Source organism: Ranitomeya imitator, chromosome 7 (assembly GCF_032444005.1).
Source record: "Ranitomeya imitator isolate aRanImi1 chromosome 7, aRanImi1.pri, whole genome shotgun sequence".
NCBI lineage: Eukaryota > Metazoa > Chordata > Amphibia > Anura > Dendrobatidae > Ranitomeya > Ranitomeya imitator.
This window is the reverse complement of record NC_091288.1, coordinates 28,334,089-28,359,830: the sequence shown is the minus strand read 5'-3', so window position 1 is coordinate 28,359,830 and position 25,742 is coordinate 28,334,089. Positions and strand designations below refer to the sequence as shown.

General features: G+C 42.1%; 1 protein-coding gene across 2 annotated transcripts in view; it reads right to left on the bottom strand.

Moving 5' to 3' along the window:
* The window catches only part of GALNT13 (polypeptide N-acetylgalactosaminyltransferase 13), a 300,662-nt gene that overhangs the window by 15,679 nt on the left and 259,241 nt on the right, over window positions 1-25,742 (bottom strand). For both annotated transcript variants that reach the window (XM_069732955.1, XM_069732956.1), the window contains exon 10: window positions 17,358-17,492. In XM_069732955.1, coding sequence (XP_069589056.1) covers window positions 17,358-17,492 — 135 coding nt within the window. The remainder of the gene's footprint in view (window positions 1-17,357; window positions 17,493-25,742) is intronic.

Genomic DNA, 25,742 nt, shown 5'->3' with positions numbered 1-25,742 from the left:
CTGATGCGCGCGATGCGGCCGCCAGCTTCCGTTCCCAGAGATGCATTGCGAAATTACCCGGATGACTTAGCATTCTCACGAGACTACTAAGTCATCTGGGTAATTTCGCAATGCATCTCTGGGAACGGAAGCTGGCGGCCGAATCGTGCGCATCGGGACAGCTTCGGTGGACGACGGAGGGTGAGTATATAACTATTTTTTATTTTAATTATTTTTTTAACAGGGATATGGTGCCAACACTGCTAAATACTATGTAGGCTGTGCTATATGTTATGTGGGCTGTGTTATACACTGCCTGACTGCTATATACTACGTGGGCAGTGTTATATACTGTGTGGGCTGTGTTATGTACTACATGGCCTGTGTTATATACTGCGTGGGCTGTGTTATATACTACAAGGCCTGTGTTATATACTGTGTGGGCTGTGTTATATATCACATGGGCTGTGCTATATGCTATGTGGCTGCTATATACTACGTGGCTGTGCTGTATACTACGTGGCTGTCTGTGTTACGTGGGCTGTGCTATATAGTATGTGGCTGCTATATTCTATGTGGCTGTGCTATATACTACGCAGCTGTGCTATATACTACGTGGCTGTGCTACATACTACGCGGCTGTGCTATATACTACGTGGCTGTGCTACATACTACATGGCTGTGCTATATACTACGTGGCTGTGCTATATACTACGTGGCTGTGCTACATACTACATGGCTGTGCTATATACTACGTGGCTGTGCTACATACTACATGGCATTCTGTGCTATATACTACGTGGCTGTGCTAAGCACGACGTACATACATACATACATATTCTAGAATACCCGATGCGTTAGAATCGGGCCACCATCTAGTTGCTATATAAATGGCCTCCGTCTATGGGCTGTTTGTTCTACAGCCGGCAGTGCTTTCCTATCCTGGTATAACTGTATAGCCTGGGGGTTGGAGTCTGTCATATGGCGCTTGTGTGTAATTCAGCGACTGCTTCAATTACTTGAGTTCATTAATATAATCTGCAGAATAATAAATAATTAATGCTGAAACGTTAATTAAATATTAACGTGTACCTGTCATTTCCTAATGTGCCGAGTTTACGGAGGCTGCATCGCCGCTGTGGGATCTGTGAGGAGTGTAAAGTTAATATCCCCTGATTCAAAGACTATGCTGCTTATCTAAATACAATGGAAATGGACTGTAAAAATTCAATCTGATAGATCGCTTTTTACCCCTAGAATAAATAATATAGTATCACTGAATTCAGAGGGAGACTTATGTAATAATGTCTATCAAATAACCATCTTTAAACCGGGCTATAAAAAGGGGGCAATGTCAGATCTTCTCACATGTCTGTTTTAGCAAATATTTTTATTTCCTATGAAATAACAATTCTGCGTGCTTTAAAAAAAAACAAACAAAAAAAACTTTGTATTGTCAATGTGTTCCGCTATTTTTCCTCCTGGAAGTATTTGAATTACTGTATTTAAAAGAAGGACTTGGAAAAAAAATCTACCTTGTGAATTAAGCTAAAATCTATCAAACTGTGCAGGAGCAAACCCCACTAAAAAAGGAAAATTTGTCAATTTTGTCTGACATTTCCAGGAGGAAAATACAATGAAGAGTTATAAGAAAAGAAGTGATGAGGGGTGGTCTTAAAATAAATAATTATACGTAGCTCCCTAAGAGGGTATCTCTACCCAGACAAACATTTGCGGTGCTATTCAAACACATGTTTTTTTAAGTTGTATTTTCGAAAAGTTAAATTTTTTGGGAGGGGGAGGAGTCACTAAAAAAAATAAAAACATATTTTTTTTTAAGTATGAACTTGGATGTGGAACAGAAACATAGAGTAAGACCAATTTGTGGTATCAAAAATGAGTCCCGGTCTATTTCATAGTTGCATAACTGGAAAAATAAATCCTGAATCGTCTGGCCGCTAATCAGACCCTCGCGGTAAACATAACATCCATTCCGGTGATGAGCGCAGCTCCCGGAGGCTGGCGGGGTCCGTCTTTCCCAAACTAGCGGATCCCTCACACCTTATTAACGAGCTCGGCCTACTGGATGCCACTGAGACCCGGCATTCAGCTGAAGCCTGGCGTATCTGGGTGGAGGGGGTTCCTGCCCTTCAAAGTTGTCAACTTGACTTTTTATTTTTTATTGACAGCTTATTAAAAATTCACGGATAGTCACTATTTTTTACAGACACATTGAAAAAAAGGAGCAAAACGAGGTCAAGAGTATTTTTAAAGGGAACCTGTCACCCCGAAAATCGTGGGTGAGGTAAGCCCACCGGCATCAGGGGCTTATCTACAGCATTCTATAATGCTGTAGATAAGCCCCCGATGTTACCTGAAAAAGGAGAAAAAGACGTTATATTATACTCACCCAGGGGCGGTCCCGCTGCTGGTCAGGTCGGATGGGCGTCTCTGGTCCGCTGCGGCGCCTCCCATCTTCATTCCATGACGTCCTCTTCTGATCTTCAGCCACGGCTCCGGCGCAGGCGTACTTTGCTCTGCCCTGTTGAGGGCAGACAAAGTACTGCAGTGCGCAGGCGCCGGGCCTCTGACCTTTCCGGCGCCTGCGCACTGCAGTACTATCCTCTGCCCTCAACAGGGCAGAGCAAAGTACACCTGCGCCGGAGCCATGGCTGAAGATCAGAAGAGGACGTCATGGAATGAAGATGGGAGGCGCCGCAGCGGACCGGAGACACCCATCCGACCGGACCAGTAGCGGGACCGCCCCTGGGTGAGTATAATATAACGTCTTTTTCTCCTCTTTCAGGTAACATCAGGGGCTTATCTACAGCATTACAGAATGCTGTAGATAAGCCCCTGATGCCGGTGGGCTTACCTCACCCACGATTTTCGGGGTGACAGGTTCCCTTTAAACAAATATATCAATTTATTAAATAAATCACAAGAGATTATTATATCATTTCAGAGTATTGCAAACCAAGCAGGAATATAGAGGAATTCTACCAGGAGATGGCAAAATAACAAAGAGCAGAAGAGCATCATAAAAATAGTGGATAATTATAAGAACCAATTTAGATGGGCCTGCTCTGATTGTCCTAAAGAGACAGATGTCTCTAGATAGATAGATAGATAGATAGATAATAGATAGATGATAGATAGATAATAGATAGATAATAGATAGATAGATAATAGATAGATAGATAGATAGATAGATAGATAGATAGATGATAGATAATAGATAGATAGATAGATAGATAGATAGATAGATAGATAGATAGATAGATAGATAGATAGATAGATAGATAGATAGATGATAGATAATAGATAGATAGATAGATAGATAGATAGATAGATAGATAGATAGATAGATGATAGATAATAGATAGATAGATAGATAGATAGATAGATAGATAGATAGATAGATAGATAGATAGATGATAGATAGATAATAGATAGATAATAGATAGATAGATAGATAGATAGATAGATAGATAGATAGATAGATAGATAGATAGATAATAGATAGATAGATAGATAATAGATAGATAGATGATAGATAATAGATAGATAGATAGATAGATAGATAATAGATAGATAGATAGATAATAGATAGATAGATGATAGATAATAGATAGATAGATAGATAGATAGATAGATAGATAGATAGATGATAGATAGATAATAGATAGATAGATAGATAGATAGATAATAGATAGATGATAGATAGATAATAGATAGATAATAGATAGATAGATAGATAGATAGATAGATAGATAGATAGATAGATAGATAGATAATAGATAGATAATAGATAGATAGATAGATAATAGATAGATAAATAGATAGATAGATAGATAGATAGATAGATAGATAGATAATAGATAGATAGATAGATGATAGATAGATAATAGATAATAGATAGATAGATAATAGATAGATAGATAGATAATAGATGATAGATAGATAATAGATAGATAGATAGATAATAGATGATAGATAGATGATAGATAGATAGATAGATAGATGATAGATAGATGATAGATAGATAGATAGATAATAGATAGATAGATAAACAGGCCTGTATATACAGAGTGGTTGGGCAGGGCCTCTTAGTGTCCCTTTTTGGGGAGGTGCTGGGGTACATGCCTCCCTATTCTCTGGCTGTGTACAGATGATGTAATTGTACACTTTCAGGCCATGTTCCCTGTTTCTTTGCTGCATTTTCCGGCTATAAACCGTTGATGCCTCTTCCATATACGGATTGTGATCTGTGCTCCGGCATATTCACTATACTCTACTCTTGACTGTGGGTTTAAAATAAAAATAGGACGCCCCCCAACTACAGCAGAATACAGGCCGACCCTTCTATCCAGCCACACAAACAGCTGGCGATCGTGAGAGAACGTCCAATTAGGACGGGACAGAGCAGGCGCCTGGAGCTGCCGTGTATTTGTATTTAGCTCCATTTATCTCCTGTGGTAATTGTCTCTCTGTGGCGCTGCTGACGAGCGGCCATCAGATGTCAGTCACTGTTCACATCTCGCACTGCTGAGATCGGCTGCAGCTACATTCACCACTTACAGAAAGCTAGCGCCCAACACTCGTAAAAACAATCCTAATAGCGCCATCTAATGGTCAGATTCTGTATAGCACCCGATACAATTACACAGGGGAACAATTTGAAAAACATTTTTCTGTTGAGTTAGGTTTTTGAGCTGATTTATACTAAAATTGGCATGCTGATTCCAAATATGTAGTCAGTTTTTTTCTAGCACGTCAAGTTTTTCCTACACAACTTACCTGCCAGAGAAGCACAATTGCACTGATATCTGTAATAAGACTTGTTATCTGATTACAATTCGACTCATATAGAGCTACGTGGCAACTTGTAAGAGTAGTCACAACTTTGTCATGCCTATTTCTTATATATTTCATTTTTTGTTCATATTTGTACTATTTAAAAAAGCAACAACACTTTTTAGGTACAGTAGTTTACATAGTTTTGAGAAGACAAAAAGCCTATAGTTCAAAAACTTGACATGATAGAGAAAATATGAGATCATTTCTGGATTCAGCATCCAAAAATTAATTAAGAACAGTTGTCTGACCTAACTCTTAAAAAATTGTGTTCCCTAGTGTTATTGCAGAAGGGGAATCTCCTGCTCCCCGGTCACACTGTCACTGACGCTGAACACAACTGTTACAGCAGATTATAAAGATTTTACTACCAGCTTTCTACTAGTGTGAAAGGTCGGAAGATTTTATATGCACTAATAGTGGAAATTATATATACTTCATTATCAATATACAGTATCACCTGGTGTAAAGGTTATATACCTGTAATAGTCACATACAGTTACCTTCATATGTTCTTTATATAATTATGCTGTAATGGCAAATGCAGAGTTTTTTTTTAGATATTTATTTTTTGTGTATATTATATACTAGATTGTGGCCCGATTCTAACGCATCGGGTATTCTAGAATATGCATGTCCCCGTAGTATATGGACAATGATGATTCCAGAATTCGCGGCAGATTGTGCCCGTCGCTGATTGGTCGAGGCAACCTTTATGACATCATCGTCGCCATGGCAACCATTATGACATCTACGTCGATACTGTGCCCGTCGCTGAATCAGAAACGTGGGATGTCTATGTCCTTTATGACATCATCATCGCTGTGCCGGTCGCTGATTGGTCGAGGCCGCCAGAGACGCGGGATTTCCTGGACAGACAGACAGACAGACAGACAGAAAGACAGACAGACAGACAGAAAGACAGACAGACGGAAAAACCCTTAGACAATTATATATATAGATGCACATTTTACATATTTTAGCCTTGAATACTATTGCATCCACTCAGTGTCTAAACAGAACCCGTTTACAATGCATAAATATACCCCTATAGAGTACACAGAAAATACCACCACACAATGCATAAAAATACCGCCACACAATGCATAAAAATACCACCGACCAATGCATAAAAATACCGGTACACAATGCATAAAAATACCACCGACCAATGCATAAAAATACCGGTACACAATGCATAAAAATACCGCCACACAATGGATAAAAATACCGGCACACAATGCATAAAAATACCACCGGCCAATGTATAAAAATACCGACACACAATGCATAAATATACCCCTATAGACTACACAGAAAATACCACCACACAATGCATAAAAATACCGCCACACAATGCATAAAAATAGCGCCACACAATGGATAAAAATACCGACACACAATGCATAAAAATACCGGCACACAATGGATAAAAATACCACCACACAATGCATAAAAATACCACCACACAATGCATAAAAATACCACCACACAATGCATAAAAATACCACCAGCCAATGCATAAAAATCCCACCACACAATGGATAAAAATCCCACCACACAATGCATAAAAATCCCACCACACAATGCATAAAAATACCACCGGCCAATGCATAAAAATACCACCACACAATGCATAAAAATATCGCTACACAATGCATAAAAATACCACCACACAATACATAAAAATACCACCATACAATGCATAAAAATACCACTGCACAATACATAAAAATGCCACCACACAATACATAAAAATCCCATCACACAATGCATAAAAATACTACCACACAATACATAAAAGTACCACCATACAATGCATAAAAATACCACCGCACAATACATAAAAATGCCACCACACAATGCATAAAAATCCCACCACACAATGCTTAAAAATACCGCCACACAATGCATAAAAATACCACCGGCCAATGCATAAAAATGCCACCACACAATGCATAAAAATGCCACCATACAATCCATAAAAATGCCACCATACAATGCATAAAAATGCCACCACACAATGCATAAAAATGCCACCGTACAACGCATAAAAATGCCACCATACAATGCATAAAAATGCCACCACACAATGCATAAAAATGCCACCACACAATGCATAAAAATGCCACCGTACAATGCATAAAAATACTACCACACAATATATAAAAATAACGCCACACAATACATGAAAGTACCACCATAAAATGCATAAAAATACCACCACACAATACATAAAAATACTACCACACAATGCATAAAAATCCCACCACACAATGCATAAAAATCCCACCACACAATGCATAAAAATACCGCCACACAATGCATAAAAATGCCACCATACAATGCATAAAAATGCCACCATACAATGCATAAAAATGCCACCATACAATGCATAAAAATGCCACCACACAATGCATAAAAATGCCACCGTACAATGCATAAAAATACCACCACACAATAAATAAAAATACCGCCACACAATGCATAAAAGTACCACCATACAATGCATAAAAATACCACCGCACAATACATAAAAATGCCACCACACAATGCATAAAAATCCCACCACACAATGCATAAAAATGCCACCATACAATGCATAAAAATGCCACCATACAATGCATAAAAATACCACCATACAATGCATAAAAAATACTACCGGCCAATGCATAAAAATACCGCCACACAATACATAAAAATTCGTAATAGTATAGGGAGCAGAACGGCACTAGAGCAGAATGTTTCCAAGCATGCAGGACTGTTAATGGACAGCTGTGTATTCAGGCGTCACAATCGTAAAGGGTAATGGTGCTCTGCATGAATGTCCAGAGAGTAATCGGTATGCAGTAAAAAAGAAGAAACTAATGCGGCACTCACCCCGAATTTGCTGTGAAGATTGTGATCTTTAATGGAGAAAGATGAAAATTACATCCATCAGGACATCAGGTACATATGAGGGTGCGGTATAGGAGCACGGACGACGGCCGTTTCGCACACACAGGTGCTTCTACGGGTCCAGGTAGACCAGGACCTGGACCCGTAGAAGCACCTGTGTGTGCGAAACGGCCGTCGTCCGTGCTCCTATACCGCACCCTCATATGTACCTGATGTCCTGATGGATGTAATTTTCATCTTAATACATAAAAATACCACCACACAATAAATAAAAATACTGCCACACAATGCATAAAAATACTACCACACAATATATAAAAATAACGCCACACAATACATAAAAGTACCACCATACAATGCATAAAAATACCACCGCACAATACATAAAAATGCCACCACACAATGCATAAAAATCCCACCACACAATGCATAAAAATCCCACCACACAATGCATAAAAATACCGCCACACAATGCATAAAAATGCCACCACGCAATGCATAAAAATGCCACCATACAATGCATAAAAATACCGCCACACAATGCATAAAAATGCCACCACACAATGCATAAAAATGCCACCATACAATGCATAAAAATGCCACCACACAATGCATAAAAATCCCACCACACAATGCATAAAAATCCCACCACACAATGCATAAAAATCCCACCACACAATGCATAAAAATCCTACCACACAATGCATAAAAATCCCACCACACAATGCATAAAAATCCTACCACACAATGCATAAAAATGCCACCATACATTGCATAAAAATACCACCACGCAATAAATAAAAATACCGCCACACAATGCATAAAAATACCGCTACACAATGCATAAGAATACCGCCACACAATGCATAAGAAATGTCCTCGTACAACATTTAAAAATACAAAGAAAATACTACCATCCAAAGTATAAAATTCAACCATCCAATTCATAAAAAATATTACCATAAAGGGCATCACAAATAATCCCATGCAATTTATTCCTCACCACCACGTATAAAAAAAATACTACCATGCATTAGAAAAATACCGCCATACTATTCATAAATATACCCCCATACCATACATAAAAAAAATAATTCTATACTATGCATTGAAAATATGCATAATGCATTAAAATATACCCCCCCATATGGTGCAAAAATATTCACCCTATACGAAGCATCAAAACACCTTAATTACAAAAAAAATTTAGTCATAAGAAATGCAGCTGTAGAATGTATAGATAAAATAAAGATTAAGTGCATAAAAATGCCTCCATATGAAGCAGAATTATGCCGCTTATACAATGCATAAAATACCTCCATACAATGCATAAAAAATACCACCTTTAAGAAAATACGCCCATACAATGCATGGAAATATTACCAATACTATATGCATTGGTCACCATGATAGCCAACTTACTGTACAAAGTTGCTATCCATCTTGCTTCTATTTTTTTGTGGTTGTGATGGCGGCATAAAGTGTGAATAGACAGAATAGATTAGATCTTGGAGAAGAGAAACATCTTCCCGCCTGCACTAAATCTAGCTACAAGGTAACGAGCACCTTGCATTTTTTTTGTAATAATTGATTTGTCTTTAATGAGTCATCCGGGATTTGGATTGCACAGATTCTTAATTCTGGTGCTTTCCTCATGGGAGAAAGAAGCAGCAGTATCACACCGAGACCATCCTGGGGAATGCACGTTGTATCGGTATTATTTATCATAAAGGGATGTGTTCTTTATTCCTGTATGTGCAATGCGCACTGGGTGTAATAAACTAACTTCTCTCCATCGATGTCATGATCAGAGAGTAAAACTTTAGTGTCTGCAGTATCCACTATGGAGATTATTGGTTAGAAGCATCCCCCAATAATATTCTGCGGATCACAGCTTGTACTGATCGGAGGATCCCAGTGATCAGAAGGTGACCTGGAGGTAAGTGTTCAATTCTTCTGCAGCGCCCCCACTGGTAAAATAAGGTATTACACAACTCACTTTCAAATTAAATATTCAGATACTAAGAAGGTATTACCTTCCGAAGAACAGATAATATCAGGATCAGCCATTTTAATTACTCGGTAATCTATCATGTACAGTTCCATTCTATTTAAACATCGCGCCCTTGCCCTCACTGGGGTCAAAAAAAATAAACTGCAAAATGAAAAATTTTATTCTGGCCTGTAGAGACAGACTTCTGAAGACCCTTGAGTCCAAGAGTCCTCTTTGCTGTTGATTTTTTCCTTCTCACCTTCTAGGAGCTAGCACTGTTTAATCCTTCAGTAGTGATGAGCGAACCAGAACGTAAAACTAACTGTCCGGTGGTAAACTCCGAACGCCGAACTTCTCCCGGGAGTCTGTTGCAATGTTCGGAATTCCGGGGGAAGTCCATGAGCGAGAGAGAAAGAGAGGAGAGAGACCCAAAGTCCAAGTCTGCATTGTTTTAAATGGGGTTCTGGTTCAAGTTTGGGTACAGTTCTAGTACCCGACCCGAATTTTGGAATAAAGTTTGGGTCAAGTACCAGAACCCAAACTTCCATGGGTACGCTCATCCTTACTCTTCAGTCAATAGAGTTGTACGATCTTTTTTTTTAATGTTTTTTATGTGTGTTTTTTTCATTCTTGGCTCCGTACAACTTTCTTTTATTTTCTTTATATTCCTTTTTTTTTTGAGAGCCAAATGACCATTTTGGCGTTTTTTTTGTTTTTATGCCCTCACATTTTATAATAATATAAAATTGCAAGTGGTGCTGCCAAACATGTAATTTTTTTAATTGTCTTTTACATTTTTAATGTTTCGGGAAAAGTAGAATAATTTGAACATTTATATATTTTTTTATTTTTTTCCTTTTTTAAAAAAAAACTTTTTGTTTCTTTGTTGTTTTCATTGTGTTTTTTTTGTAGAATACACTGCAATATTGTAATATTGTATTGTAAAATTATCACTCTCTGGGTTCTATAGATATACTAACATTGCAGACAAGGGGACCTTCAATAGAAACCTGACTGCCATGACAACTCCATCGGTGCTTTATTTCTGATGAAATGCCGTGTCGTGGCATCTAAGGGGTTACGACGGGTTAAACTAGCTCCGGTTGCAGCAGTTAGACCCGGGTGCTCACCAGCAGCATCAAAGGGGTTAAACTGCTGTGGTCAGAACGAGATCCGATTACAGCAGTCAGGATCAGGTTCTGGCTGTATAAGACAGCTGACACCCGCGCGGTATGGAACGGGTGCAGCTCCTGAACTTGCGACATACATGCAGTGTGCACAGGGCCGAGTGATAAGTCCAATGGGTGCTGGCACTGTCCCTGCCTGCAGCCACTCCTAGGGGCAGGATATGAGCTTACTATACTTGTCTAATTAAAGGGGTTGTCCGGGACTTTAATATTGATGATGTATCCTTAGGATAGGTCATCAATGTCTGATTGGCGGAGATGCGACACCCGCAATCAATCAGCTGTTTCCAGTGTCAGTGGCGACCAGAACTGCTTATTTATGGAGTTGCACAGCTCCATTGACTGTATAGTGGCGGCCCAAATCAATAGGGGGCAGATGTGCAGTACCCCACCGCGGCCACTATTCCATTGACGGAGCTCTGCAGCGCCATAATTGAGCAGTTCTGGCCTCCACCGACCGCTGATTGGCCGGATTACGGGGTGTCTTTCCACACCAATGAGACATTGATCACCTATCCTAAGCACAGGCCATCAGCGTCAAAGTCCCAGACAACCCCTTTAAATTAAATAAACATCATGCAGGAAACTTTCCCTATTGATAGTTAATGGCACCCAGACATTTATCATTTATCAATGCATCAGAAAAGCAGACGCAGCACAGCACTAAATCGCAGACATTACAGGGGTGGCCCAAAACTGACACTGATTTAATTTTGGGGGCATTGATAAATATTTTTTCATTTATGCACCTATGAGCTTAAACATAAGTGCATAAAGCAAATAACCAACACCTTATAGTATTAGCTCTATAAACTAAGCATAACACCCATTACAGGAAATGCTGGTCCTAAGGCCACATTCACACGGTCAGTATTTGGTCAGTATTTGACCTCAGTATTTGTAAGCCAAAACCAGGTGGGAAACAAACAGAGGAAAAGTATAACAGAAACATGCACAGGGCCGGCGTTAGGGGCAGGCAGACCAGGCAGCTGCCTGGGGCCCCCGCTTCCCCAGGGGCCCCCAGCTAGCGGCAAGTCTCACAGCTACTATGGGGCCCCTGTGAGGCAGGGGGCTTACCTGCCGCCAGCGCCGACTCCCCCGCCGCATTGAACTATACCGGCGTCTGCCAGTACAGTTCAATGCAATGATGGAGGAGAGAGCGACACCTGACGCTCCCTCTCCCATCATTCCCTGCTCTGCCTCTGACACTGTGGGTGCGCGCACACTCACTGTGTCCCAGGCAGTGCAGCGGCAGCCACCGAGACAGGAGCAGGGAGCACCGCGGGCACAAGGGGAGGTGAGGAGCTTGTGTTTTTTATTTTATTTACTGGACTGTGGGGCCATTCTCGGGAGGGGAGGGGGGATGTGGGCAGTGCTATATGCTACTGTGTGGGCAGTGCTATATACTACTGTGTGGGCTCTGCTGTATACTACTTTGTGGGCAGTGCTGTATAATTCTGTGTGGGCAGTGCTATATGTAACTGTGTGGGCTCTGCTGTATACTACTGTGTGGGCAGTGCTGTATACTACTTACTACTATGTGGGCTGTGCTATATACTACTGTGTGGGCAGTGCTATATACTACTGTGTGGGCTCTGCTGTACACTACTGTGTGGGCAGTGCTGTATACTACTGTGTGGGCAGTGATATATTCTACTGTGTGGGCTCTGTTGTATACTACTGTGCTTGCAGTGCTGTATACTACTGTGTGGGCTGTGCTATATACTTCTGTGTGGGCAGTGCTATATGCAACTGTGTGGGCTGTGCTGTATACTACTGTGTGGGCTGTGCTATATACTACTCTGTGGGCAGTGCTATATACTACTGTGTGGGCTATGCTATATACTACTGTGTGGGCAGTGCTATATACTACTGTGTCGGCTGTGCTGTATACTACTGTGTGGGCTGTTCTATATACTACTGTGTGGGCTGTGCTATATACTACTGTGTGAGCTGTGCTATATACTATGTGGCAGTGCTATATATTACTATGTGGGCTGTGCTATATACTACTATGTGGGCTGTGCTATATACTATGTGACTGTTATATATTTGGGGGGTACATTATACATTATATTCTATGGAGGAGGCTGTGTTATATACTACGGGGGCTGCATTATATTCTGTGGGGGGCTTTATTAGATTTTATGTGGGATGATTGCATACTCTTTGATGGGGCTACATTATATTCTATGGGGAGGTGGGCTGTATCATATCCTGGTCAGGGCTACATTACATTCTATGGGAGGCTGTATTATATTTATATTCTATGAGGGGTGATTGCATCATACTCTCTGAGGGGGCTACATTATACTATATGGGGGAGCTGCATTATATTCTATGGGGAGGTTACATTATACTCTGTGGGGAGGCTGCATTATACTCTGTGGGGTGGCTGCATTATACTCTGGGGTGGTGGCTGCATTATACTATATGTGGGCTGCATTATACTGTATCGAGGACTATGAGGAATACATTATACTATATGAAGAACTATGGGGTGCATTATACTATGGGAAGTGAATTGTACTACATGGATGACTATGGCGGTGCATTATCCTTTATGGAGCACTGTGAGGAGTGTATTATGCTATATGGAGGACTGAGGAGTATATTTTAATATGTGGAGGACTATGAGGAGTGTATTATACTATATGGAGGACTATGGGAAGTGTATAATACTATATGGAGGATTATGAGGAGTGTATTATACATTTTACAATATGGAGGACTGTGGTGCACATTATAATATATGGAGGAGTATGGGGTGTATTATACTAAACAAGCAAAATGCAGCATATTCATTGGGTGATTGGATTGTTTATGTCGGAATAAGAATCCTTGTTCTCAGCAGCACATCGCCGGTGTAAACTGTAGACGTGCTGCTGATAACATGATACTGTATGGTGATCTGTTAGTGATCTATTAGTGATGGTTCTGTCCCATCATTCTTTCTCAGACGGTGGAAAGAGGCCGGGAAACAAGCGTTCAACGACTTCAGTATTGTCGATCACACTCGTTTAGCGGCCTGAGATCAGCGCCTGTAAGTACAACCGAAATGCTTCTGTGTGATGTGCAATATGTTAGCATTTGGGACCCCATTTTAAACTTTGCCTAGGGCCCCACTTTGCCTAAAACCGGCCCTGCATATGCACCACTTTTGTATTTATCACCCACTCCCGGTTTTGGCTTACAGATACTGAGGTAAAATACTGACCAAATACTGAATGTGTGAACGAGGCCTTAAGGAGTTGGTAAACTAGATAATAAAGAGTGGTTAAAATGATTTCCATTTACTAATATACTATAATTTCCAAATCCCCAGCAATGTCCTGTTAACAATGTTGGTTCCCGGGTCCTGGAAGCTCTGATTCAGCACTTGTTTTGACACAGGAGAGAGGGTCTTCTCCATGAAGGGGGCTGTCTGACCAGCTCATTTCAATAGCTAAGCCAGCCCCTTCCTCTGTGAAGGCTGATACGTAGCCAGAGGAGGGAATGGCTTACCACAAAGAGAGGAAAGGAAGTTCTTAGGTCTCATTCGCGGACAAGAAAATTGGACTGAGTTTTCTGATCAGACTTTGATCAGTGTGGTACGAGTGTCATCCTATTTTCTCGTACGTGGAGAAATTCTGACAGTCAGTGAAAATCAGACCACACCGGCATGTTATCTGATTTTTGTCATGGACCCGTTGACTCACATTGCCACTTTTGATCCGACCCTCAGATCACAATCGGACATGTCTCCTTCACTTTCCGAGGACCACTGGGAAGAAGAATTGGACATGTAAGTGGCCCCATAGACTATTACAGGTAGGAGAGCTGCCATAAAATGAAGGATGGCCCTCGTACACGAAAACCCTGATCCCGGCGCCTGAGGTGGAGCTATGGAGTGGGGGTCTGATCATGAAAGTATATTAGTCAGGTGAATTAGGGCTTCTTTATTCCCTTTACGAGGGGACTATGGATCCGGGCAGGATCTCCTGTAATGTAATGGAGATGTGAGCGGAGAGCCGTGCATCACCGGAGCGGAGGAAATAACAATCATAGGAACTTGGCAGCCGAAATGAGATCAGCCGCGGCTTTCCCTCCGCTCACTGTCACCAAATCTAAAGATCTGTTTCCATGGGACGTCTTTTTAGTCTTCTTAAATGCTATCTAAAATGCCATGAGGGGAAAGTGGACGACCTTACATTAAGGTCGGCTTTAATCTTTAAAACCATGACAACAGCGAAAAAGCGAGATACAATGGAAGACACGGAATTACAGTCCTGCGCTCGGGGATCACGGACGTGCTCGGGGCTTTGATGTTACTCTCCAGTAAGCCGGTTTTATATACTTTTTACACTATGAATTCATTTATAGCCATCAGGGTGGATATACCATTGAAAACAGGCGCTGATCATAATTTGTTTTTTTTGGATCAGATCTGCTCCAAAATCCTCCATGAAAAACACTTCCGGTTATGCGCACACAGAGCTTTTTTGCTGAGTTTTTTTGGAGAAGAAACTGGGTATGTGCCCACAACATCTTTTTCTGGAAAAAAAATAAGTTCAAGAGAATGAACATAAACATTTCTATGCAAAAAAAACTACTGAAAGTCTTAGGCTATGTTCACACACTGCGGATTTTGCTGCGGATCTGCAGCAGTTTCCCATGTGTTTACAGTACAATGTTAACCTATGGGAAACGCAATCCGCAGTGCACATGCTGCGGAAAAAAACGCGTGGAAACGCAGCGGTTTACATTCCGCAGCATGTCAATTCTTTGTGTGGAATCCGCAGCGGTTTTACACCTGCTCCATAATAGAAAACCGCAGGTGTAAAACCGCTGTGGAATCCTCACAAAAAAACGCGGTAATTTCGCAGGAAATCCGCAGGTAAAACGCAGTGCCTTTTACCTGCGATTTTCACAAATCCGCTGCGGAAAAATCCGCAGACCTCAAGAATTCGTGTGCACATACCCTAAGACTATAATCACTTCAGGTTTCAAAAAGCACCCAGCGGTTAAAAAAAAGTGACTGGTCCGTTCTACTGGCATTCTCCACTTAGAAGTCAATGGGAAGACAACCAGATTTCTTTCGGAGCATTTTGCCATTGTTTTTGCTTAAAAACTGCCAGCAGTTTCTTTACTATTCAATGTGACAAAAACGACCAGAAAATTATAGTAAAAAAGACTTTACAAAACCATGATAACAACTTCCAAAAAACAAGCTGGAAAAAACACTCAAAAAATGACCAAAAAAAAAAACAACAAAAAAAGATTATTATGTTAAAGAAAAACACCACTTTTCTAAAATATCTTCTGCTTGACAAACTCAGATTCGCCTGAGTTTAAAATACAATGGGGGTGTATATCAAAGCTTTTTCGCCAGATTATAGGGGAAAAAAAGCTTTGAAAAGTCACCATTTTTCTGCACAAGATGACGTTGCGTAAAAAAAAATGGTGACTTTTGCCATTATTACCCCAATTCTGGCAAAATAGAAGAATCTGGGGCATGAAAGGTCATGATGAACCCCGCTAATCAAATTCATGATGAGCGTCGGGGCTCGCAACACAACAACCAGCAAAGACTGGAGTAAGATTTATGGCGAGGAGCAGATAGTGGTACGCCACCATCACGCGACCCCCCTAATTTATTAAGAGGGGGAATGAATCAGGAGCTTCCGCTCCAACATGAGACCTCATCATGACCGGTGAGAGAATCCCCATTGTGTGCACATACGCACTTTCTGCTCCAAAAACTTCTCGAAAAACTCTGTGTGCACATAGCCTTAAAAAAACTCTTGGAAAAGTCTTCTTATTCATTTCTATGGAAAATTCATGCTCCTATTCAAATGATTAGTTATTGGAAGTTTTTTTTTTTGCCATGAAAAGTTTTGAAGAATATCTGATGGAAGAAGAAAATGCAGGTCACTTCTTTGAAGTCGATCCAAATGGAAAGCTTTGAATAATCACACTATAATATAATATTCAAGAATGTTTAACCTATCAACAAGGTAGGTGATCGATATATGATCACTGTAAGGCTGGCCGCAGGGTCGCCTATTGTTTCCCAAGAATGGGAGTCCTAAAACCCCTTGAGAGAATGGCGTAGAAGTGGGCATGCGCGACCACTGCTCCATTTACTCCTATGGGACTGAAAGAAGGGTTATCTCCTTGCTCCCCATAGAAGTTAATGGAGTGTTGATCACTCACACGCTCTACCATTCAGTCACAGAGGTGTGCTGATCTTCGGACCAAATATTGATATTACTTGGGACACTGTTTAAAGGTAACCCGTCTCCTGTAAGGACACCCCAACCATTTGATTGACAGCCAGCTCTGCGGCGGAACTTTTTTTTTAGGTAGAATCCGCCTTAAAAAGGCATTATGTGCAGATACCCTAATACAGAATCTAAACAGATCAATAACCCATAGTATAAGTATCACAATCACAGACCTACCTCCGCGTCATATTCCCAGAGCTGGTTACCTCTCATGTGATGGCACTTGAGCATGATGACCGGGCCATTGAGTCGAGAGACGTCCAGGCATAAGTCATCCGTACGAATTTCTTTATCGGCCGTATAGGAAAAGACCTGAAAAAGAAGATTGTATCAAAGGGTTAAGACTGACATAAAAGTGTCTGTTACCCTAAAGCCATTGCAGGTAACATCCTCCCTCTGTAACCTATCGAAATAAAAATATTAATTTATTTCCGCCCCTAAAATCACAACGTTTCTCCATGCTCCCTTCCACACATAGGTAACATTAGCGGAATTAGACATATTCTAACTGTGAAGTCCTCCAGCTGCGCTGCCATCTACTGTAATAAACCAGAAGGCACCATACGGTGACAATAATGAGACAATTGTGAGCCTTTATTCTTCCCATCCAAAATCTCAGAGAACGTTTTTTTTAGGAAATTTAACATAGGTTATAGAGTTGTAGATGGGGTCTGTGAGGCCCGGCAGAATCTGCAGCAAAGGCTGCAGATGAAGAGTCTTATTCCTGAACTTCCTATCTTATTTTGTCAAGTATGTGTAGCCTGGGTGCAGTGTAATGTGTAGCAAATTGAACTTCCTGGATCAACGTCATTGCAACAAGATACAATCTTTCACTGATGCATACAGTACATGAAAAAAATGAACTCCCTTCACGTGCACAGAATTTGTGAGCAGTTACAAAGTCTGATTTATTAACCTGTTAACTGTGACACTCAGTCACTACTTACAGACAAGCCATGAGATAAGGAAGTCAAGGCATTTGGGGTCAAATACAAGAAGAGCAAGAGAAAGGCAAAAGGGTAAGGCAAAAGAATGGTCATAAGACAAAGTCTGAGGTCAGGCAACAAAGATCAGAGTACGTCAAAGGCAAAGGGGCAATACAAGAGAATGGTTAAAAGTCAAAGTCCGAGGTCAGGCAGCAAAGATCAGAGTACGTCAAAGGCAAAGGGGCAATACAAGAGAATGGTTAAAAGTCAAAGTCCGAGGTTGGGCAGCAAAGATCAGAGTACGTCAAAGGCAAAGGGGCAATACAAGAGCATGGTCAAAAGTCAAAGTCCGAGGTCAGGCAACAAAGATCAATATAGCGGAACTCTAAGCACAAGGCACATACACCACCGAGCAAATCTACGACTGGAAAAGGTCTAACCATTGTCAGTCGGATAAACAGCCAGATAATCATCCCTGAACAGGTGACACCTGGAGGAAACCCAGCAGGCCTGGCCACATTTGGCGGCTGGGCTGTCACTGACAATGCTGATAGCTCAGCACACCCTAGATTCAATAGGGCAGCTGAGCTGTCACTCACTACGTCTCTAGGACACAGTAAGAGGTGGAATCATGACATTAAGGATCTGTGTGTAACTGGCAATGTGTCACTTATTAGGCTGTGTGCTGTTGTTTACTAACAATGAAGGATTTATAATCAGGAGATTATCAATGTCAAACTAGCTCCCTTGTGCCAAGTGGTCCGACCATGCCCCCTCCTGTGACAAGCAGCTCAGTGTCAATAAATAATGTACACAGAAAGCTGTGGTGTTGGAGGGGGCAGCGCTCTGAGCTCTGCATTATGCTACATCAAAAACCTCTGATTGTGTCACAACTGCTGCACCCAGTGAACTAAGTAATACATTTTTGGAATCAGGGTTTCTGTCCCTACACCATCATCCTAACAATCTTTCAGCAGGTTCCTGCTATGTAATCTCATGTAGGGACAGAAACGCTGATGCAAGCGATGTATCACTTAGTTCACTTAGTTTACTGGGTGCAACAGTTGTGATACAATCACAGTTTTCCCTGCTGCAGATCTAGCAGAGCTCGGGGAATGCCGAGCTGTGTATAACCCCAGTCACATTACTGATTGACTGCTTTCTGTGTACACTATATATTGACAGAAAGCTACTAGTCAGTGCTGGGGGTGTGGTTAGACCAGACGGACAGTTGTACTGTAGTGATAATTTCCTGCTGATAAAGCACTGATTGTAGAGAAACAGCAAAACACAGCCTAGTAAGTGATACATCACTGGAATCAGGGCCTCTGCCCCTACATTGCTCTCAGATTACATAGCAAACACATGCTGACAGATTCCCTTTAAAAGTGTACAAGTTAGGCATTATCATTATTGAAAGAAACTAAATGCCCCCAATTTCACCGCAGTTGGAATTTTTTTTCGCCATTTCTCGGTTTATGTTCTAAATTCATTAGATTCATTAAAAACTACAACTCGATCCCAAAAAAACAAGCCACTATATGGCTATGGGGAAGGAAAAAATAAAAAAGTTATGGCTCTTGGAAGAAAGGGAGGAAAAACAGAAAACAAAAAGAATAGTATTTCCACATTCTCCCTCTATCCCACATACAGAGGTGGAGGTTCCCGTGCCGGTCCTATCCCAGGGAGACCAAAATTATTTATCGTGTGGGTGAATTTAATTGCTGAAAGAAAATGAAATAAATCAATAAAACTTGTGGTTGTCATGGAAACACCATTCACTAAAAGAGTAATAGTATAGAAATCTATTTTCGAAGTGCAAAATATAGAAATGTGTTAAAAATAACTGTGCAGCTTCACGGTGTTAATCATTTGCTGTACATTACTATTTCTTAATGCTGAATAGAATAGCCGTAATTTATGAATATCCCCCCATATAAGTATTCACAAACGTGGTAATAAATAACAAGGTGTAAGAAAAGCGGAGTTATTAATTGTCTGCCGGCAGAAAAGGGCTGAAGACACAATGGCCGCGATTCATCATTGTCTTTATGGATCGCCCCCACGTAAGGGCAATGGGGTACTCGGTACCGGGTCCCTCAGTTCCCTCAGCGAGAATGTCACGGTGGCCCGACCCGGACCGTGGCCCTATGAGGGGCGCCCAATAAAAGGCAGAGTTCGTAGATAACGGTAGTGTTCGTGACGCCACCTGTGGTATTCGGTCAGAGTGACCGACGCTGCTCAGGGGTCCGCTGGGGTGATGGAATGGCAGCTAGATGGTATACCTTCCCACAGGTGAAGTGTGTCCCCAGGGCTTCCCAGAAGTGTAGATGGTGATGGTGGATGGTGCAAGGCGCGGTGAATAACGAGGACAGTGAAGAACGAGTCTCTTTACCTTTACTGAAGGCTTCAGCATCCACAGTCCAGGGTGCCGGATGACAGGGTAGGCAGAGTCCGGCCGGTCTGATGGCAAGTCCAGAGTCCCCTTATCCTGGTGGAAATCAGTAGCCTTCCCCTCGCACGCAGTAGCGTAGTAGGTCCCTAATTGCATAAGCCCTCATAAGGTCCTCACTGTTGTTACTTCTCTCTCTCTGTCCCCCAGATGGATAGGACAAAACCCGTATGACGGTAGTGGCCTGAGGCTATTTTAAAGGGACCCTAGTGTCGCCCCTCCTCCGCATTGCCAACGTGTCTGCTTAGGTGTTTAGGTCGGACAGCCAACTTGGAATTGACTGCCCTGCCGGTCTCTGAAGTAAAGCGTAGAGTCTATTACTCCCTCGGTGTTCCGGCCACCGGCCCGTGCTCCAGAAGGAGGCAGCCTCTCTCAGGACAGGACTCCTTCTGGTTTCTGTTCTCCTTGTGCTTCTGACTTCGTGGCTCACTCCCTACAACACACTTCCTTTCATGTCCTTTCTTAGGATGCTGCCGCATGGGTTGCAGGCGCAGCTCCGTGTCTTTCGGTCCTCTTCAGACCGCAGTCTGAATCTGACTGGAGATCACTCCAGCCAGCTCGACCTGGAGACCTTTCCTCTTCGGTATCCAGCCAGGAACATTCCTCCCCGCGTTCTGCCTGACTTTCTAACCAACCCACCAGTTTTACCCTAATGTGAGGATTGGCCTAATAGATAGAACCTTTTGCTCCCCCCGGTGGCCGGCGTGTGAAGTGTGCGGTGTGTTTTGTGATACCTGGCAGGGTGAACTCCTTTGGTGCCATCAGACGTAACATCGCTCCCCCCTCGTGGAAGAACGACATTACTGCAACGACCAGGACTCTGGGGCGCTGCACTTAATGTTTTTTTTCTGGAGTAAAAATGGTTCTTATAGGGACTTTTTTTTTGTTATTTAATTTGTGATTTTTTTAACTCCTTGCTGACACCTACTGTACTTGTACAAAGCAAAGTGGAAGCGGGTGTATGGAGCAGGGTCACAGGGTGAGCTCGCCCCATACCTGGCAGGTAATGGCTGTGTGTTAGGCCGGCGTCACACTAGCGAGTTTTATGGACGTATGAGAGGTGCAGAAAATACAGATTGTACATGGTACAATGATTCTCTATGGCCCAGCTCCTATCTGCCCTATTTTACTGATCCGTATTATGCGGTGTTCTACGGCCGGAGAAAATCGCAGCATGCTGCGTTTGTCACCGTATTGCCCAAAAAAAATCGTCAATGAAAGTCTATGCGGACTTTTACAGCGCGGGACAAGACTGAACGACGGAAGGTATGGAATATTGTTGTTTGGTTTTTTTAACTTTGTTTCAGGTGACAAGGGTCTTCAGGTGGATTAAGAGTATAATAAAATAATAAAACAACCTGTGTCTTTATTTCATTATAATACTTTTTAATTGTGTGTGTGTGTTTTATTAACCATTTCGTACTATTGGATTAATAATGGTTAGGTGCCATAATTGACGCCTCTCCATTATTAATTTGGCTTAATGTCACCTTACAATAGCAAGGTGACATTAACCCTTCATTACCCCATATCCCACCGCTACACGGGAATGGGAAGAGAGTAGCCAAGTGCCAGAATAGGCGCATCTTCCAGATGTGCCTTTTCTGGGGTGGCTGGGGGCAGATTTTTTTAGCCAGGGAGGGGTCCTATAACCATGGACCCTCTCCAGACTATTAATTTCTGCCCTCAGTCACTGGCTTTCCCACTCTGGCGGAGAAAATTGCGCGGGAGCCCACGCCAGTTTTTTTCCGCGATTTAACCCTTTAATTTAATAGCTAGAGACCCCACATTTGACACAAAGACACTGCTAACATTACTAAAGAGGAATATGCAATAAAAGAAGGGATATGAGATGGTTTACTGTATGTAAACCATGTCTCATATCCTGTCGGGTTTGGGAAGGAGAAAGCAAAAGCCGGCAATTGAATTATCGGCTTTAACCCCTCTGTGACCTTAGACGTACTATCCCGTCGAGGTGCCCTGGGCTTATCTGACCCTGGACGGGATAGTACGTCATAGCCGATCGGCCGGGTGTCAGCTGCTTATCGCAGCTGACATCCGGCACTATGTGCCAGGAGCGGTCACGGACCGCCCCCGGCACATTAACCCCTGGCACACCGCGATCAAAGATGATCGCGATGTGCCGGCAGTGCAGGGAAGCACCGCGCAGGGAGGGGGCTCCCTGCGGGCTTCCCTGAGACCCCCAGAGCAACGCGATGTGATCGCGTTGCTGCGAGGGTCTCACCTCCCTCCCTGCTCCCTCCAGCCCCGGATCCAAGATGGCCGCGGATCCGGGTCCTGCAGGGAGGGAGGTGGCTTCACAGAGCCTGCTCAGAGCAGGCACTGTGAAGGCTGCAGCGCTGCATGTCAGATCAGTGATCTGACAGAGTGCTGTGCACACTGTCAGATCACTGATCTGTGATGTCCCCCCCTGGGACAAAGTAAAAAAGTTAAAAAAAAATTTTCCAAATGTGTAAAAAAAATAAAAAAAAATATTCCAAAATAATGAAAAAAAAAAAAAATATTATTCCCATAAATACATTTCTTCATCTAAATAAAAAAAAACCCAATAAAAGTACACATATTTAGTATCGCCGCGTCCATAACGACCCGACCTATAAAACTGTCCCACTAGCTAACCCCTTCAGTAAACACCGTAAGAAAAAAAAAAAAAAAACGAGGCAAAAAACAACGCTTTATTATCATACCGCCGAACAAAAAGTGGAATAACACGCGATCAAAAGGACAGATATAAATAACCATGATACCGCTGAAAGCGTCATCTTGTCACGCAAAAAACGAGCCGCCATACAGCATCATCAGCAAAAAAATAAAAAAGTTATAGTCCTGAGAATAAAGCGATGCAAAAATAATTATTTTTTCTGTAAAATAGTTTTTATCGTATAAAAGCGCCAAACCATAAAAAAATGATATAAATGAGGTATCGCTGTAATCGTACTGACCCGAAGAATAAAACTGATTGATCAATTTTACCAAATGCGGAACGGTATAAACGCCTCCCCCAATAGAAATTCATGAATAGCTGGTTTTTGGTCATTCTTCCTCACAAAAATCGGAATAAAAAGCGATCAAAAAATGTCACGTGCCCGAAAATGTTTTCAATAAAAACGTCAACTCGTCCCGCAAAAAACAAGACCTCACATGACTCTGTGGACCAAAATATGGAAAAATTATAGCTCTCAAAATGTGGTATTGCAAAAAATATTTTTTGCAATAAAAAGGGTCTTTCAGTGTGTGACGGCTGCCAATCATAAAAATCCGCTAAAAAACTCGCTATAAAAGTAAATCAAACCCCCCTTCATCACCCCCTTAGTTAGGGAAAAATAAAAAAAAAATGTATTTATTTCCATTTTCCCATTAGGGCTAGGGTTAGGGCTAGGGTTAGGGCTAGGGCTAGGGTTAGGGCTAGGGCTAGGGCTAGGGTTAGGGCTAGGGCTAGGGTTAGGGCTAGGGTTAGGGTTAGGGCTAGGGTTAGGGCTAGGGCTAGGGTTAGGGCTAGGGTTAGGGCTAGGGTTAGGGCTAGGGTTAGGGTTAGGGCTAGGGTTAGGGCTAGGGTTAGGGTTGGGGCTACAGTTAGGGTTGGGGCTAAAGTTAGGGTTAGGGTTTAGATTACATTTACAGTTGGGAATAGGGTTGGGGGTGTGTCAGGGTTAGAGGTGTGGTTAGGGTTACCGTTGGAATTAGGGTTAGGGGTGTGTTTAGATTAGGGTTTCAGTTATAATTGGGGGGTTTCCACTGTTTCGGCACATCAGGGGCTCTCCAAACACGACATGGCGTCCGATCTCAATTCCAGCCAATTCTGCGTTGAAAAAGTAAAACAGTGCTCCTTCCCTTCCGAGCTCTCCTGTGTGCCCAAACAGGGGTTTACCCTCACATATGGGGTATCAGCGTACTCAGGACAAATTGGACAACAACTTTTGTGGACCAATTTCTCCTGTTACCCTTGGGAAAATACAAAACTGGGGGCTAAAAAATAATTTTTGTGGGAAAACAAAAAGATTTTTTATTTTCAAGGCTCTGCGTTATAAACTGTAGTGAAACACTTGGGGTTTCAAAGTTCTCACAACACATCTAGATAAGTTCATTGAGGGGTCTAGTTTCCAATATGGGGTCACTTGTGGGGGGTTTCTACTGTTTAGGTACATTAGGGGCTCTGCAAACGCAACGTGACGCCTGCAGACCAATCCATCTAAGTCTGCATTCCAAATGATGCTCCTTCCCTTCCGAGCCCTCCCATGCGCCCAAACGGTGGTTCCCCCCAACATATCGGGTATCAGCGTACTCAGGACAAATTGGACAACAACATTTAGCGTCCAATTTCTCCTGCTAACCTTGGAAAAATACAAAACTGGGGGCTAAAATATAATTTTTGTGGAAAAAAAAATATTTTTTATTTGCACGGCTCTGCGTTATAAACTGTAGTGAAATACTTGGGGGTTCAAAGCTCTCACAACACATCAAGATGAGTTCCTTAGGGGGTCTACTTTCCAAAATGGTGTCACTTGTGGGGGTTTCTACTGTTTAGGTACATTAGGGGCTCTGCAAACGCAATGTGACGCCTGCAGACCATTCCATCTAAGTCTGCATTCCAAATGGCGCTCCTTCCCTTCCGAGCCCTCCCATGCGCCCAAACGGTGGTTCCCCCCCACATATGGGGTATCAGCGTACTCAGGACAAATTGGACAACAACTTTTGGGGTCCAATTTCTCCTGTTACCCTAGGGAAAATACAAAACTGGGGGCTAAAAAATAATTTTTGTGGGAAAAAAATTTTGTTTTATTTTTATGGCTCTGCATTATAAACTTCTGTGAAGCCCTTGGTGGGTCAAAGTGCTCACCACACATCCAGATAAGTTCCTTAGGGGGTCTACTTTCCAAAATGGTGTCACTTGTGGGGGGTTTCAATGTTTAGGCACATCAGTGGCTCTCCAAACGCAACATGGCGTCCCATCTCAATTCCGGTCAATTTTGCATTGAAAAGTCAAACGGCGCTCCTTCCCTTCCGAGCTCTCCCATGCGCCCAAACAGTGGTTTACTGCCACATATGGGGTATCAGCGTACTCAGGACAAATTGGACAACAACTTTTGAGGTCCAATTTCTTCTCTTACCCTTGGAAAAATAAAAAATTGGGGGCAAAAATATAATTTTTGTGAAAAAATATGA